General features: G+C 39.2%; 1 protein-coding gene across 1 annotated transcript; it reads right to left on the bottom strand.

Moving 5' to 3' along the window:
- Positions 1–2064: 2064 nt before the first annotated feature.
- Positions 2065–13832, bottom strand: LOC135555908 (homeobox protein Dlx4a-like). The gene is made up of 3 exons (XM_064988714.1): positions 13223–13832; positions 9494–9690; positions 2065–2595 (listed from the first exon to the last, which is right to left on the bottom strand). Exons 1-3 carry the CDS (start codon positions 13557–13559, stop codon positions 2344–2346), a joined length of 786 nt encoding a protein of 261 aa, XP_064844786.1. The 5' UTR covers positions 13560–13832; the 3' UTR covers positions 2065–2343.
- Between the last annotated feature and the right edge of the window lie 256 nt (positions 13833–14088).

Below are 14088 nucleotides of genomic sequence, written 5' to 3'. Positions count from 1 at the left end.
ATGGCCGGGATATAGAAAAAAAGTTCCACAGCACTTTTCAATTCACACCACTTTTGATTTAGTTTCATAACATATATCGACGGAAAGCTTTATAAAGAGGGGCAAAGAGCTGTTACTTGGACCGATTTGCCACATTTGTCAATTTACGCACAATTTCTGTCCTTCGCATCCGAGTGCTGCCGAAGGCTCTTTGATGTTTTGACCAAATCAGATTCACGGAAATAACACGTCGCACCGGCTGGACAAAGATCAAGGCGCGCTCTTCACTTTCCTCTGGTATTTATTTAGCAAGCATGATAAAACAATACTCCCTACAGACACAAGCAAAGGCTATTACATAAATGTAGCAGCCTATACACACAAACATTAGCAACCTTACATGTATTGCGTGGAAGCGAGACAATATTTCAGTCTGATCAACTGTAGGCTAGCAGCTGCAAAGTCTAGCCTTCTATGCGCCCTGTCCTTCTGGCCTGAGTAAATTAAGCTGTAACGTTGTGTATGCTTATTTATAACCCATTTGTTTGTGAGAAAATCAGAATGGATCAAATTTGGTTTATAATTCAAACTTGGGCTGACTAAGCTTTTTCTGTCCAAAATTATTAACTGGAATGAATCAATAAACACAATAGCTGACATACTGTGTGTAAATGTTTTATTAGGCCTACAGTTGCATAGGGTAGGACTACACGATGCAAATCAGCATAAGGAAAGCTCCTTGTGTTTTATTGTCCAATCCTGTTGCTTTCTCTGTGTACGTATATAGGACCCCCACTAGTCCTTTAAAATACAAATCAGATATGAACACGTACAAAGTTGCTGCAGTTTGACTGGGTTTTCATCCTCCCCAAAGCCAGGACTTTTCCCAGTTTTTTTTATTTTAGCCCATGTGACCTGATTAGAAAAACTCTGGTCCCATCACAGCCCATATTAAACATTTCCATCACTGCCCATATTAAACTTTTTTTTAATTTTATTTTTTACAAGAGATGAATCATGTCCTACCGCATAAGGCATTGCACTTTACGTGGTTAGGTTACCAGATCAAGAAAAACTACCGGCCCCATAATTGTTTTTTTTCGCCACCCACTCTGGACCTGTGGTGCCACCTCTGTGCTCAATAGTTAGTCCTAAACTTTTTTTTAAATCACCACAGTTGGTTTTGACTCGAGCGCTGTCATGTCTTTTGCCTCTCTTTTTTCAGCTATTTGTGTCGGACTGCTGATAGGCTACAATTAGCTTACACCTGCAAGTCATTTCGGTTAATGACGATTCCGTTGCCTTGTAGAGCCTCAACAGCCGATGGATGCTCCTTGTCCTTTTCCTATTAGTTCCTTTGGACTTTCAGTTTTGGAGAGGGATATTTTGTTGCCTGCAAATTGCTGGTAATTATACTGTTGGAATGAAAGCTTTATTTAACAAGCTACGTCCCAAATTACCTTTAATTGACATGGCTATTTTATAAAATCATTGTCAATGTTAAAATAGTACCCTCTATTGCTTTTCCAGATGTTTTAGGGTAGAATACATGACCCTTTCTTATGTGAGATGTTAGTTTTATTATTGCGCTGTAGAAGTCCTTTTTTTTACACTTTTGGCATATTTCCGATATTAAACTTTAATAATAATAATAATAATAATAGCCTACTACTAATACTAATAATAATAATATTAATAATTATAAACTCATGCTTAACCAAAATTATATGTCTCTGCATCGAATATTTAAATCTCACACACACACACACATATTTTATATTATATTATATATATATATATATATATATATATATATATATATATATATATATATATATATATATATATATATATATATATATATATATATATATATATATATATATATAAAATATGTGTGTGTATGTTTGGATTAAATATTTGATGCAAAGACATAATTTCGGTTAGGCATGAGTTTATAATTATTACTTATCAGGTGAAATGTAAACGTTTGAATTTAACTTAGATTGCTTTGTAACTCATGGGGACGGGATTAGGCATTTTCATGCTCAATCTCATTTAGTAAAAATAGATATTATTGCAGTGCATAGTTGACCACTGAGGATTTATTTGGAACTGAACTGCATACAAAATACAGATCCACATAGGCCTCCAAGCAAAATCCATGTAGTCATTTGTCCAATAAATTGTAAGGCAAAACCTTGGATGAAATCCAAACAAAAGACCTTTAAACGGCCATTTCAAAAACTGAAAAGTCTCTAATGTGATAGCTGGGGCTTGGAGCTATATTTAAAAGGGATAGGCTACGCGGTTCATGTACAAGAGGAGATGGTACAGAATTCCATTCCATTGTCCCATATCCTATCACATCATTTGAGTTCTCGGCGTAGATTCCTGGTGATGGCTTGGGTACCAGTGTCCGAAATTGTTCATGTATCCACCGGAGTGCGCAGGCGTCCCCTTATTTGCCATGGAAACGTCCCAAAGTGGCGGCATCCCCGGGGAACACGGAGACCCGGATGACCCAGCGTGCAGATGCTCTCCCTCCGGTCCGCCCGTGCCATGCTTCATGATCTTCTTGTACTTGGAGCGTTTGTTCTGGAACCATATCTTAACCTGCAACAATAAATACAATTTAGTATATTAAGCCTGCAATTAGGCTATTATTGTAATCGTTATCATCATTGATAAGCTATTATTATTACTATTAGTCTACTCAGTACTCACTATAATAATAATAATAATAATAATAAATTATAATATCCATGGCCTCATTGTTGTTATTGTCAATATAATTGTTTTTGGATAATATTGTTATGCACCTTTGCCTGTTGCCAGCATGCTGGCAAATTGAGCGTTAAATTATTAAAATTATAACTGTAGGCTATATGACTGCATTGTTAGCGCCAAGGAATAACACAAATATTTTCCATATGAGAACAATACGTTGGACCAAAAACAGAACATTCACAAGAAAGACAAAATAAAGCTGGTGGGTGGGTTCAGGTTGCCAGGAGAATTAATTGTAAACCCCACTACAGACCACTCAAGCAATACGTTTGGCATTCCTTCATTGCAGGCTTTTCCCCATTATACGAACAATACAGGGAATTTACAGAGATATTTTGATATGGAGAGAGCCTGTTGAGACGTTTATGTAACCGCAACACCCACAGCGTGGTAAAAGCAGCTCTAGTAAAATCTAATTATGAATTACAATTGATTGTGGAGATGAGTGGAAAACGCGGCTCAGATAGCCCACATTTCACAAAGGCTCGTAAATGGACCAAAATAAGAGATCTGCCCAAGAGTGTCACCCCAAACACACTGATGACAGAATTATTGTTGTTGTGATGTCTTGAATTAATTACATTTACAGTTCATTCGGAAAGTATTCAGGCCCCTTCCCTTTTCCACATGTTGTTACTTTACAGCCTTATTCTAAAATTGATTGAATTGTTTTTTTCCTCATCAATCTATACACGACACCCCATAATAATTTGGAAAGGCACACACCTGTCTACATAAGGTCCCACAGTTGACAATACATGTCAGAGCAAAAACCAAGCCATGACGTCGAAGTAATTGTCAGTAGAGCTCCGAGACTGGATTGTGTCAAGGCACAGAACCGGTATAAGGGTACAAGAAAATGTCTGCAGCATTGAAAGTCTCCAGAACACAGTGGCCTCCATCAATCTTAAATGGAAGTTTGGAACCACCAAGACTGTTCCTAGAGCTGGCCGCATGGCCACACTGAGCAATCTGGGGAGAAGGGTCTTGGTCAGGGAGGTGACCAAGAACCGGACGGTCACTCTGACAGAGCTCCAGAGTTCCTCTGTGGAGATGGGAGAACCTTCCAGAAGGACAACCATCTCTGCAGCACTCCACCAATCAGGCCTTTATGGTAGAGTGGCCAGACGGAAGCAATTCCTTAGTAAAACACATATGACATCCTGCTTGGAATTTGTCAAAAGACACCTAAAGAACTCTCAGACCATGAGAAACAAGATTCTCTGGTCTGATTAAACCAAGATTAAACTCTTTGGCCTGAATGCCAAGCGTCACATCTGGAGAAAACCTGGTACCACCACCAGCATGGAGGTAGCAGCATCATGCGGCAGGGACTGTGAGACTAGTCAGGATCAAGGGAAACATGAACGGAGCAAAGTACAGAGAGATCCCTGATGAAAACCTGCTCCAGAGTGTTCAGGACCTCAGACTGGGATGGTGGTTCACCCTCCAACAGGACAATGACCCTAAGCACACAGCCAAGACAACGCAGGAGTGGCTTCGGGGCAAGTCTCTGAATGTCTTTGAGTGGTCCAGCCAGAGCCCGGATTGAACCTGATGGAAAATCTCTGGAGAGACCTGAAAATAGCTGTGCAGTGACGCTCTCCATCCAACCTGACAGATATTGAGAGGATCTGCATAGAAGAATGGGAGAAAATGCCCAAATACAGGTGTGCCAAGCTTGTAGTGTATACACAAGAATACTCAAGGCTGTAATCACTGCCAAAGGTGCTTCAACAAAGTACTGAGTAAAGGGTCTGAATACTTATGAAAATGTGATATTTGGAATACATTTGCAAAACCTGTTTTTGCTTTGTCATTATGGAGTACTGTGTGTAAATTCATGAGAGGGGAAAAACAATTGAATCCATTTTAGAATAAGGCTGTAACGTAACAAAATGTAGAAAAAGTCAAGGGATCTGAATACTTTCCAAATGCACTATTATTAAGGGGGACCTGCAGGGTTTTTACTAACTTTCAGAGATGGGGCTAAGTCACTATTATACGAGTCAGAAGCAAGTCTCAAGTCATAATGTTTGAGTCTCAAGTCAAGTCCCAAGTAGAATGTGGTCAAGACACGAGTCCAAGTGCATTCTAAGACCAAAACAAGTCGAGATGAGTCACAAGTTTTAAAGCCAAGTAAAAAATATATATACATGCAACAACCTGTTCAACTACAAATATTTGTCTATTTATTGAGGCTACCAGACAGCTTTTTTCATTATTTTGTCTACAACATAATTGTATTAGCATATGTAATTGTAAAATATGGACCTTGTAGCTGTGGTAAGGGCATGAAATCAGCTGATGGCAAGGCAGGTTGATGTGCTCAGAGTGTAGACTTATTATGTCTTGGTGAACCAATGGTGAAAGTGCCATATCGTATAAAAATATACAAGTAGATTTACCAAATATACACAGGCAACAGCCCAAAAGAAATAGCCTCTGGACCATGGTGAATAAACCAACATATTTCACTCCCATAAACTCCCATAGGCCTAAACATAATAATGTGGACACACCTAGAATTGTTCAAATGGGTATATTAATAATAATTGTGAGTCACATTCAATGCCAGCAAGAGAATTAACAGTTCATGCAGATGTCACAAAAACCAAGTCTCACATAAATCATTTTCAAAGACAGAATGCTAATATTGCCTTTCAAGTCTTAATGTCACATGCACAAGTACAGTGAAACGCCTCACTTGCAAACTCAAAACCCAATAATGGAATAATCAATAATAATGTAATAATAGAAGAAGAAAAAAAAAACACAAGAAATAAGAAGACATATGAAATACATCCTCATAACTTTGCAGGTTGGGGGGGGGGGGGTCTACAACTACATCTAAGACCTCCAAAAACACAGATTTTCAAAAGGGGGACATCCTTAAATTAGCTGTTGAAACTATAACAAAGTGATTTCCCCACCCGTTTTGTTAAAAAGCTGAAGGATGGGGCTGGAGAAATGCAACCACTATCAAATTCATAGACAGTGCAATGGGCGCAAGGATTGACCAACCCTGATATCAACATTTGAACCATGTTCTGAGGCTAAATAGTGTCAGTTACATTTACTTTGTTTACAACCATTGGAGTAAAACAAGCTTATATTTTGGGTTCTTATGGGGTACGACTGTTTACCTAAGTTCATGAAGCATTTATGAGTTGTATTCTTCAAGAATCAATAGGTACATATCATGAATTTATAAATCCAAAAGTGATATAGTGATTGCTGATTACCCCTTTAATGCCGAATTGGATTGAACTTTAAGTATGAATGAATTTCACCCTAACGTCAATCAACAGCTTGCTAATGTAAGTAGCTGTTCCTATAATAATTGGAAGTATTGGTTTTAGATTTCAACAGCAACACTCAGCTGACAAGGGCTTTCAGTCTGAAATGTTTGGTAACTAGGTAGATCAAGAAATCACGCCAGAAAATCCTGTCCCACATATCTAACTAAATCTCAGTGTATGTACCGTACAAGTTGGGGAAACCACTCTCCTTAGTTAAATGTGTGTACTGTACAACTTGGGGAAACCACTCTCCTTAGTTAAATGTGTGGTGACTGGCGAGTGGTGGTCAGTGTTTCTGGTGCAAAAATGTCTATGTATAATCTACCAGGTGGTTGCTGCTCATAGAAGGCCGGAAGATACGAGTGATTCCAACAAAGCAATGTTCGATCCCAATTATCTAAACTTAGCTCCATTATCAATATGACCCTCATCAATATGACCTTATCAATATGACCTTATCAATATGACCTTGTCAATAGCTCCCTAATCAATAATTCCTGCTTCCGCCCAGGTAACATAATATCAGAGAGGTTCCGAGAAGTGCTCCTTCATATTTAGCATATACATACACTGAGTATACCAAACATTAACAACACCTTCCTAATATTGAGTTGCCCTCATTTTGCCCTCAGAACAGCCTCAATTCGTCGGGGCATGGAATCTACAAGGTGTCGAAAGCGTTCGACAGGGACGTTGGCCTATGTTGACACCAATGCTTTCCTCTGTGTCAAGTTTGCTGTATGTCCTTTGGGTGGTGGACCATTCTTGATTCACAGAGCAGGTTTTCTTAATGTTTTGTATAGTCAGTGTATAAAGGTGTCCTTTATATACTAGAAATATCATGTCTCTAAAGTCCCAATTGATGCAACATTCAGATGCATGTATACACAATAATCTCTCCAACTAGATTTGGAAAAGTATTGTTTTCAAGAAAAAAAGTCCTGGCTTGATGTGATCTATATGTCTTTGAAACCGTAAAGTCAAGTGTCTGTGAATGGGAGGGTCACAATACTGTAGTTCTATATGTCTTTGAAACCGTAAAGTCAAGTGTCTGTGAATGGGAGGGTCACAATACTGTAGTTCTATATGTCTTTGAAACCGTAAAGTCAAGTGTCTGTGAATGGGAGGGTCACAATACTGTAGTTCTATATGTCTTTGAAACCATAAAGTCAAGTGTCTGTGAATGGGAGGGTCACAATACTGTAGTTCTATATGTCAGTAAGCTCTATAGTTGAGGGTGATTTCATCCATTTAAGGATTGCACATTAAACCAATTAATGTAATAGCACATCTGGCATAACCCAGCAGAAATTAGCTCCACAAAAACAAAAAGCCACAGTGTAATGCCATCCACTTGAAAAGGCTCTGGAGGACATTAGTTATCTGACACCCTCAGTTACAAAGATGTCGGCTGCTGATGTCATATGTATAAAGGGCTCATCTTGCAGAAAGTCCCCTGTTGACGCTTTCTCAGATATCTGTCGTGTAACACTTACATGGGATTACTAAAGCCCTCCTCTCTTAGCAGCGCATCATGGCCTCAACAGGTTCAGAATGGTCTCTTGCCACAGAGGATCAATGAATGCATTTCATATCCATCCATACTCCAAAAAGTATACTCCAATTGATGTATAGCAGCATTGAGAGTACGTATTCCCTTTGGATTCGCCAGTATGTCTTTTTTTAAGTCCCCAGGCAAACGTAGTGAGGGATATCTCTAGATTTAAAGAAATATAGAATGATTACCTGGCTGAAAGCAATAAGCTATCCCAAATAGAAAATGATGTAGTCCTACCAAAGTCTGTACTTTCTCTGCAGTTATTTTTCTCTCGTTTTGGGAACCCCAAAACTTCATGGGACTCACAATATTTATATAAAACGTGACGCGATAACTCGCTAAGCTCTCTTCCTCTATTCCTACTGACAGACAAAATGGCCGCGGTCGTTCCACCCCTCTCCCTTCTTCTTCCCTTGCCAGACAGAGATTGGTGAGAAGTGAGGAGTTCGTTGCAAAAGGAACCCATTGGCTGAGAGACTGAGGCCTTAATACTGAAGCAAGAGCTATATAGGCTAAAGGAGACCACTGAGCTCAGGGCCCATATTCATTAAGCGTCTCAGAGTACAGGAGTGCTGATCTAGAATCAGGTTCCCCCCCTGTCCATAATCATATTTATTATGATCTAAAATGCTAAATGTATCCTTGATCAGCACTCCTACTCTGAGACTCGGGCCAGTAAGCCTAGACCTGGACTAAAAAGCATGCTCAATTGAGAATCACCATTGAAACTATTTTTTTTTTAGTCCAGGACAACGCTTAACATGTGTCCAGGAAACTGGCCCATAGTGAATACAGGCCCAGATGAGTAAGTAAGTAATAGTAGGAGATGGATAACACAGTAGTAAGACAAGTAACACAGGACGGTGATACACCCTGCTCTTCTGCTGCCTCGCCTCCCTGCCAACAGGGAACTGCCATGCCAGCTGAAGCCAAGGGCATTCATGTTGCATTCAAATATTCATGAAAGTGTGTGCCACACACTGATGAGGGGAAACAATATCAGTTACAGGCCGTTAGAGTCGACTAACACCTCCGTGAACATGGCAGGACATCACACTAAAGCAAGTTAATACCCCCGCACATTGACACATTGACTCTGTACCGGTACCCCCTGTATATAGCCCCGCTATAGTTATTTACTGCTGCTCTTTAATTATTTGTTATTCTTATCTCTTACTTTTTTTATGGGATCTTCTTAAAACTGCATTGTTGGTTAAGGGCTTGTAAGTAAGTATTTCACTGTAAGGTCTACTACACCTGTTGTATTCAAGCGCATGTGACAAATAAAAATGGATTTGATTTGACCTCCAGAACCTAACTTTCCAGCGTTTTCTCCTCTTTGCTAAATAATAAATCATCGAAAGGGTCAACACTTCAACTACTTTGAGTGGGAATTCTCAAAGCCTTAAATGTACATACCTCCATAACATTAGGCTCCAGTCTCATTTTTGATGAGACATTTGGCCTTTATTAACAGTATCTAACATGGCACTTATGCATATAGTGTTGTAGCCCAGATGCAAATAATAGGTGTGCCATTGAGAATGGGTACGCACAGCATTTTGACTAAACTTCTCACCACCTTGTGAGATGAGACGCTTACAAAAGAGGGACATGTTTCCTGACTCAAGTAAACAATAGGCTATAGGAATTGTTCACTTTGTGAACCCTTTGCGTAATGCGTGCACATGTATTCCAGTCGAAATATTGAGACCTATACAGACCACATTTAAAAAAAAATACTTCCACCAAAATCGTTGTGTGTTGAAGAGTCTCTTGTAATAAACACCTTATTGAACAGTTATATCAGTAAAAAAACTGAAATAGACTATTAAAATGGGGCCAAAATAGAGAAATTATGTACCTGTGTTTGAGTTAGTCCCAATTTTGCCGCCAAATCGGCACGCTCAGGGAGCGCGAGGTATTGGGTTTGCTGGAATCTCTGGTTGAGCGCCTGCAGTTGTAAGCTTGAGTAGATGGTCCGAGGTTTTCGGATCTTCTTCCCTTTTCCGTTCAGTCGAATTTCTCCATTCTCGATCACTGTGGTCGGCTTCTCAAGCTCTTCAAAGGGATGAAGAAGAAAAAGTTGTATTTTATTTCACCGGGAAGTCCAATTGAGGTCAGAAATGTTGGAATAATAATAACAATATTAACAACAACACCATCAATAATAATAATAATGGTCATCATAATAATCATAAATTTACTGAATAATACATGTTTAATTTAAGTCATTTAATTTGCCCTCAAAGGAAAAGAGCTCAACTTTTCTTTTCTACCTCATGTTGCAAAAGAGGTCATTGAGCATGAGGAATATAATGACTGCATAGTGCTCCCCATTATCCCCATTGTTATGAAGATTGCACATACCAACTAGTGCTTAGGGAAACAGCTGCGTTGGGCCCCACAAGGTGTTCATAGTAACATGACACTGTATGAATCCATCCTTATAATACAACCAGTGAAATAGCGTTAGGAGATTGATCTTTCATCTACTTCACTTTTTGTTTTACAGGGGCATAAGATTTAGATTTGATTTGCTAAGTTGAACAATAATTGCAGAGAATTTCAGTAGGTGGTAGGTAGTCCAGCGGCTAAGGGAGTTGGACCTGTGGCCGAAAGACGGCCGGTTTGAATCCCGGGAGTGCTGCTGGGTTCACATCCTTAAGACATTCCCCTATTGTTGGGTGGCTTGGGCCCTTGAACAATGCCCTTAACCCCACAACATACAGGGGTAACCCGGTGCTCGTCTCAACTGTATGTGTGATTTGTCCGGTGCTCGTCTCAACTGTATGTGTGATTGTGCTGTCTGGGCAGTTGAGAATGAGCAGAATACATATTTCTGCTGTTTGCTGTAACTAATGGGAAATAAAGTTGTATTGTATTGTTGAGCTAAATAAGTTGCATTGGAAATGCTGAATCTTGATTGTCCCTTTTCTATTCTAAACCTGCCATTCAAATAGCAAATAGTAAACAAACTCATAGGCCTTACATCATATACTACTGCACAGCCAATTCTCCAGTGTTAAATCAACACTGGTCTAGTGTCTATACAGGCCCACACTTTTCAGTGTTAAATTAACAACTGCATTTGTTAGTGACAGAGACATGGTTGTTGTTGCAGTCTTTTTGTTTTTGCTCTGTGGCCTTCACCAAAGAAGATCCGAAGCGAATATGATTCACATGTCATTCTTCAACTAAATACAAGTATTTAATAAGGACTTATTTTGGGGGCTTCATTTTGCCTTATTACAGTGGCCTGAAACTCGTGGTTTGCAGGCCTGCGAGTCACTTTATGATGGCTTGCAAAGTGATGTGTAATTCCTATTGTAATCGAACCAGAGTGGGGATAGCCAACATTTGGAATTATTATTAACCCGCAACCTGCATTTAGAATGATGACTGCTTGGTCAGGTAGAAGAAGATATAAGACTACCTATACCATATAAACTGGAACAACCATTTCAGTAACCGGTGAAAAAAGTCCAAGTAACAGATTTGATTCGTTTAGGAATGTTGTATTTATATTTCAGTAGCATAAGATTAATTCATCAATCAATGTACATGCATAGATATTAAAACAAACTATTCTAGAAAATCTACCTGCAATACAGCATGCTGGGAAATATGATACTGATGGGTGTGGTTTTGGTTTAACACTGGTTATTAACTCCAACACTTTTACACCAATGAGTGTTGATTTAACACCTGAATCAACACTAGAAATGTTATACTAAAAAAAATTAACACTATAGGTAACACTGGCCAATTTGCTGTGTGACTGTGCAGAAACTGTTATTTTGTTTTGGTCCACCAGCTTCGAACAGCTGTAAAACTGTATGTTTTGTTCTTTTTCTTCTTCAATAGGTGAATATCACAGACAATCACAACATAAGTAATGCTGTGGAACACTATTATTCCACTATTAGCGACAGATTTTCTGAAATTACAATGCGAAAATAAATAAAAAATAGCACCTTTAAAACCACTAAAACTAATATTGGCCTGCTAATAGCGTTCCAAAAATAATTGCAACATACAAATGGTCATCATTGATGATATAACATGTGTTGCTATTGTTTCCGTTATTATTATTAGGCCATTATCTTGTTATTGGTAGGAATTAAACTCATAATTTCATGGTTATATTATCATAATAATAATAATACATTGTTCAGAGCTAAGACCGGTTTTTAATGAGAACTAAGAATAACATAATGAATCTGTTAATGCTCCAGAGGACTGCAATGTTTATATTATCTGGGGCCTTAAATACTTTTTGACTTTCCAACATGCCCATCACACGAAATGCCTGAAAATAGGCATGTAACAAACCCTTTCCTAATACGCGGGTGAAAAGTTTTACTTTTCAATGTCTGGAGAGAGTTGATAAACATGGCAATTGCCAACCGTGGAGTGGAGATATCACAGTCAGTCAACGATAGATGGATGACATTCCCTGCCGATTATCAGGTTTTCGATGTTGTGTAAATATAAATAGACTGCTAAACCCCTAAGCGAACTCACTCATCATAATTGCATTTTTTTTGGGAGAGGAGTAGGCCTATTGGTTGATATTCCTATCTGAATGACTTCGAGTTTTTAGTCCCAAACAGATTCACACTCCAAATAGGACTAGCCATTATAAACAATTTGATTTTAAGTAAAAACCTAGAGACCGGGTTATTTTGATCATTGACAGTAGGCTACGTGGAATTAATGCTGTATGCATTTTGTTTAACGTTTTAATCAAAATTACGAGGTATAACGATGTGCCTCTTTCGTGTAGTCCTATGCGGGTATCTGTAAGCTAAAATATCAATGAAGTAATGTAGGATCACAAAAGCAATAACGTCATCAAAGACAAATGGTTTTCAGATTACATATTTTGTCTGGACCCTGTGCTTTGTGGGAGACCACAGGACAAAATGTAAAGTGGCTCGGTTTTTTCTTCCCATGTCGGCTGCATGTGTATCATCATCGAGAGTAAGCTAGGCTAATTACTGTGCTAATCAACCGACCTGTCTTGCGGCCCAATAATATAAATGCAAATTGACCAGTAGTAAGTAGTCTAGCCTTAGGTCTAATCATCCGTCCTAATATCGGATTAGACTAATAATTGCAATGGCGAAATAGGCTACATATAGCCCTAGGTATTGTGAAATCGTATGAAAATAGATTCTCATATCAATTTGAGACGACAACAGTACCTTGCTTTATCCGTGCATACATCTCGAGGTTCAGTAGCCTGTCAACTATTGACCGTTAAAAATATGTATTATATTCAATCGTGCTCAGGTGTTATAGACTACATATGTGACATGGGAACATCCTATTTATTGATAACACCTTTAGGTCCGAGCACTGTTTGCGTAATGCTGCTTGCTATATGTTAGGAATTCCCTATATTTCATTAGTGGTTTATTTGCAGGTTTATGATTGGTTTTAGTAGATAGGCTATATAAGTGCCCGATTCTAATTTTAGAAGTCAATCGCGTTCGTATAGCCTTCTCCACTGTAACCACATTTTGAAAATGGCAACAAACATTGAACTAACTCCAAAATGTCAACACGGATGTTTTTAAAAACGTACCTGTTTCCTCTATTCTCGTGTGTCCCAGACCGTTGTTGTGGATACTGTGCTGGTATGGCAGGTAGGCACTTGGGTGGTGTGCGCTTACGGTGCTGTGGTAAGGATAGGCTAGCGGGCGGCCATAAGATGACGCACTGGAAGAAAAGGGGCTATCGTGCTGCGAGGGTCCGACGGGATGCAAGCCGTGCACTGGATAGTGGTTGTGGGACAAGCCGGGGGAGTGCTGCTGGTGGCCGGGATAGCCGTGTCCGAACTCCAGAAATGCCGATTTGGAGGGATCAGAAGCAACCAGACTGTCCGACAATGAACTCATAGTCATCATTGAGCGGGGGTCCATAAACTCGAGGCGCAGTTAAGGGCACCATAGAGTGCTACAGATGGGACCGATGCATATCCACTGAGTAGGCAAGTTATGCTACCTAAAAATAAAAAAACAATACTAATAGCACGAAGCGACGAGGTTATTTCCTAAATCCTTCCGTTTGTCTCCAAATTCTAGATTACGCAGTCCCTTTATTTTATCGTCTCTAAAAAGAGAACAGGAAAACCTGCACTGTTTCTCAGAACACTTTGTGCATATGGTTTAGACTTGTTGCTACCTCGCTTGGCATACACAAGCGCGCCTGCTCATTGGTTGCGGTGGCTAATCATGTCATCCTGCCTCGAGGCCAAACCATATTTAACTTGATTAATACAAGCTACATGTAGTCGGTCTTCCAGTTTGGGCAGCAGTGACATGTCAATGCAGCAGAATTTGGAAACCATTTATGCTAAATGAGAAAATAGGCCTACTGTAACAGATATTAACTAGGCTAATTTAATGTCAAGCATGTTTAGATTTTGTTATGTAGCCTTTTAGCGTTTGC

The sequence above is a fragment of the Oncorhynchus masou genome, chromosome 15, assembly GCF_036934945.1.
Source record: "Oncorhynchus masou masou isolate Uvic2021 chromosome 15, UVic_Omas_1.1, whole genome shotgun sequence".
Taxonomy (NCBI): Eukaryota; Metazoa; Chordata; class Actinopteri; order Salmoniformes; family Salmonidae; genus Oncorhynchus; species Oncorhynchus masou.
Note: the sequence above shows the minus strand (reverse complement) of the source record. Positions and strands in the feature narration are given on the sequence as shown.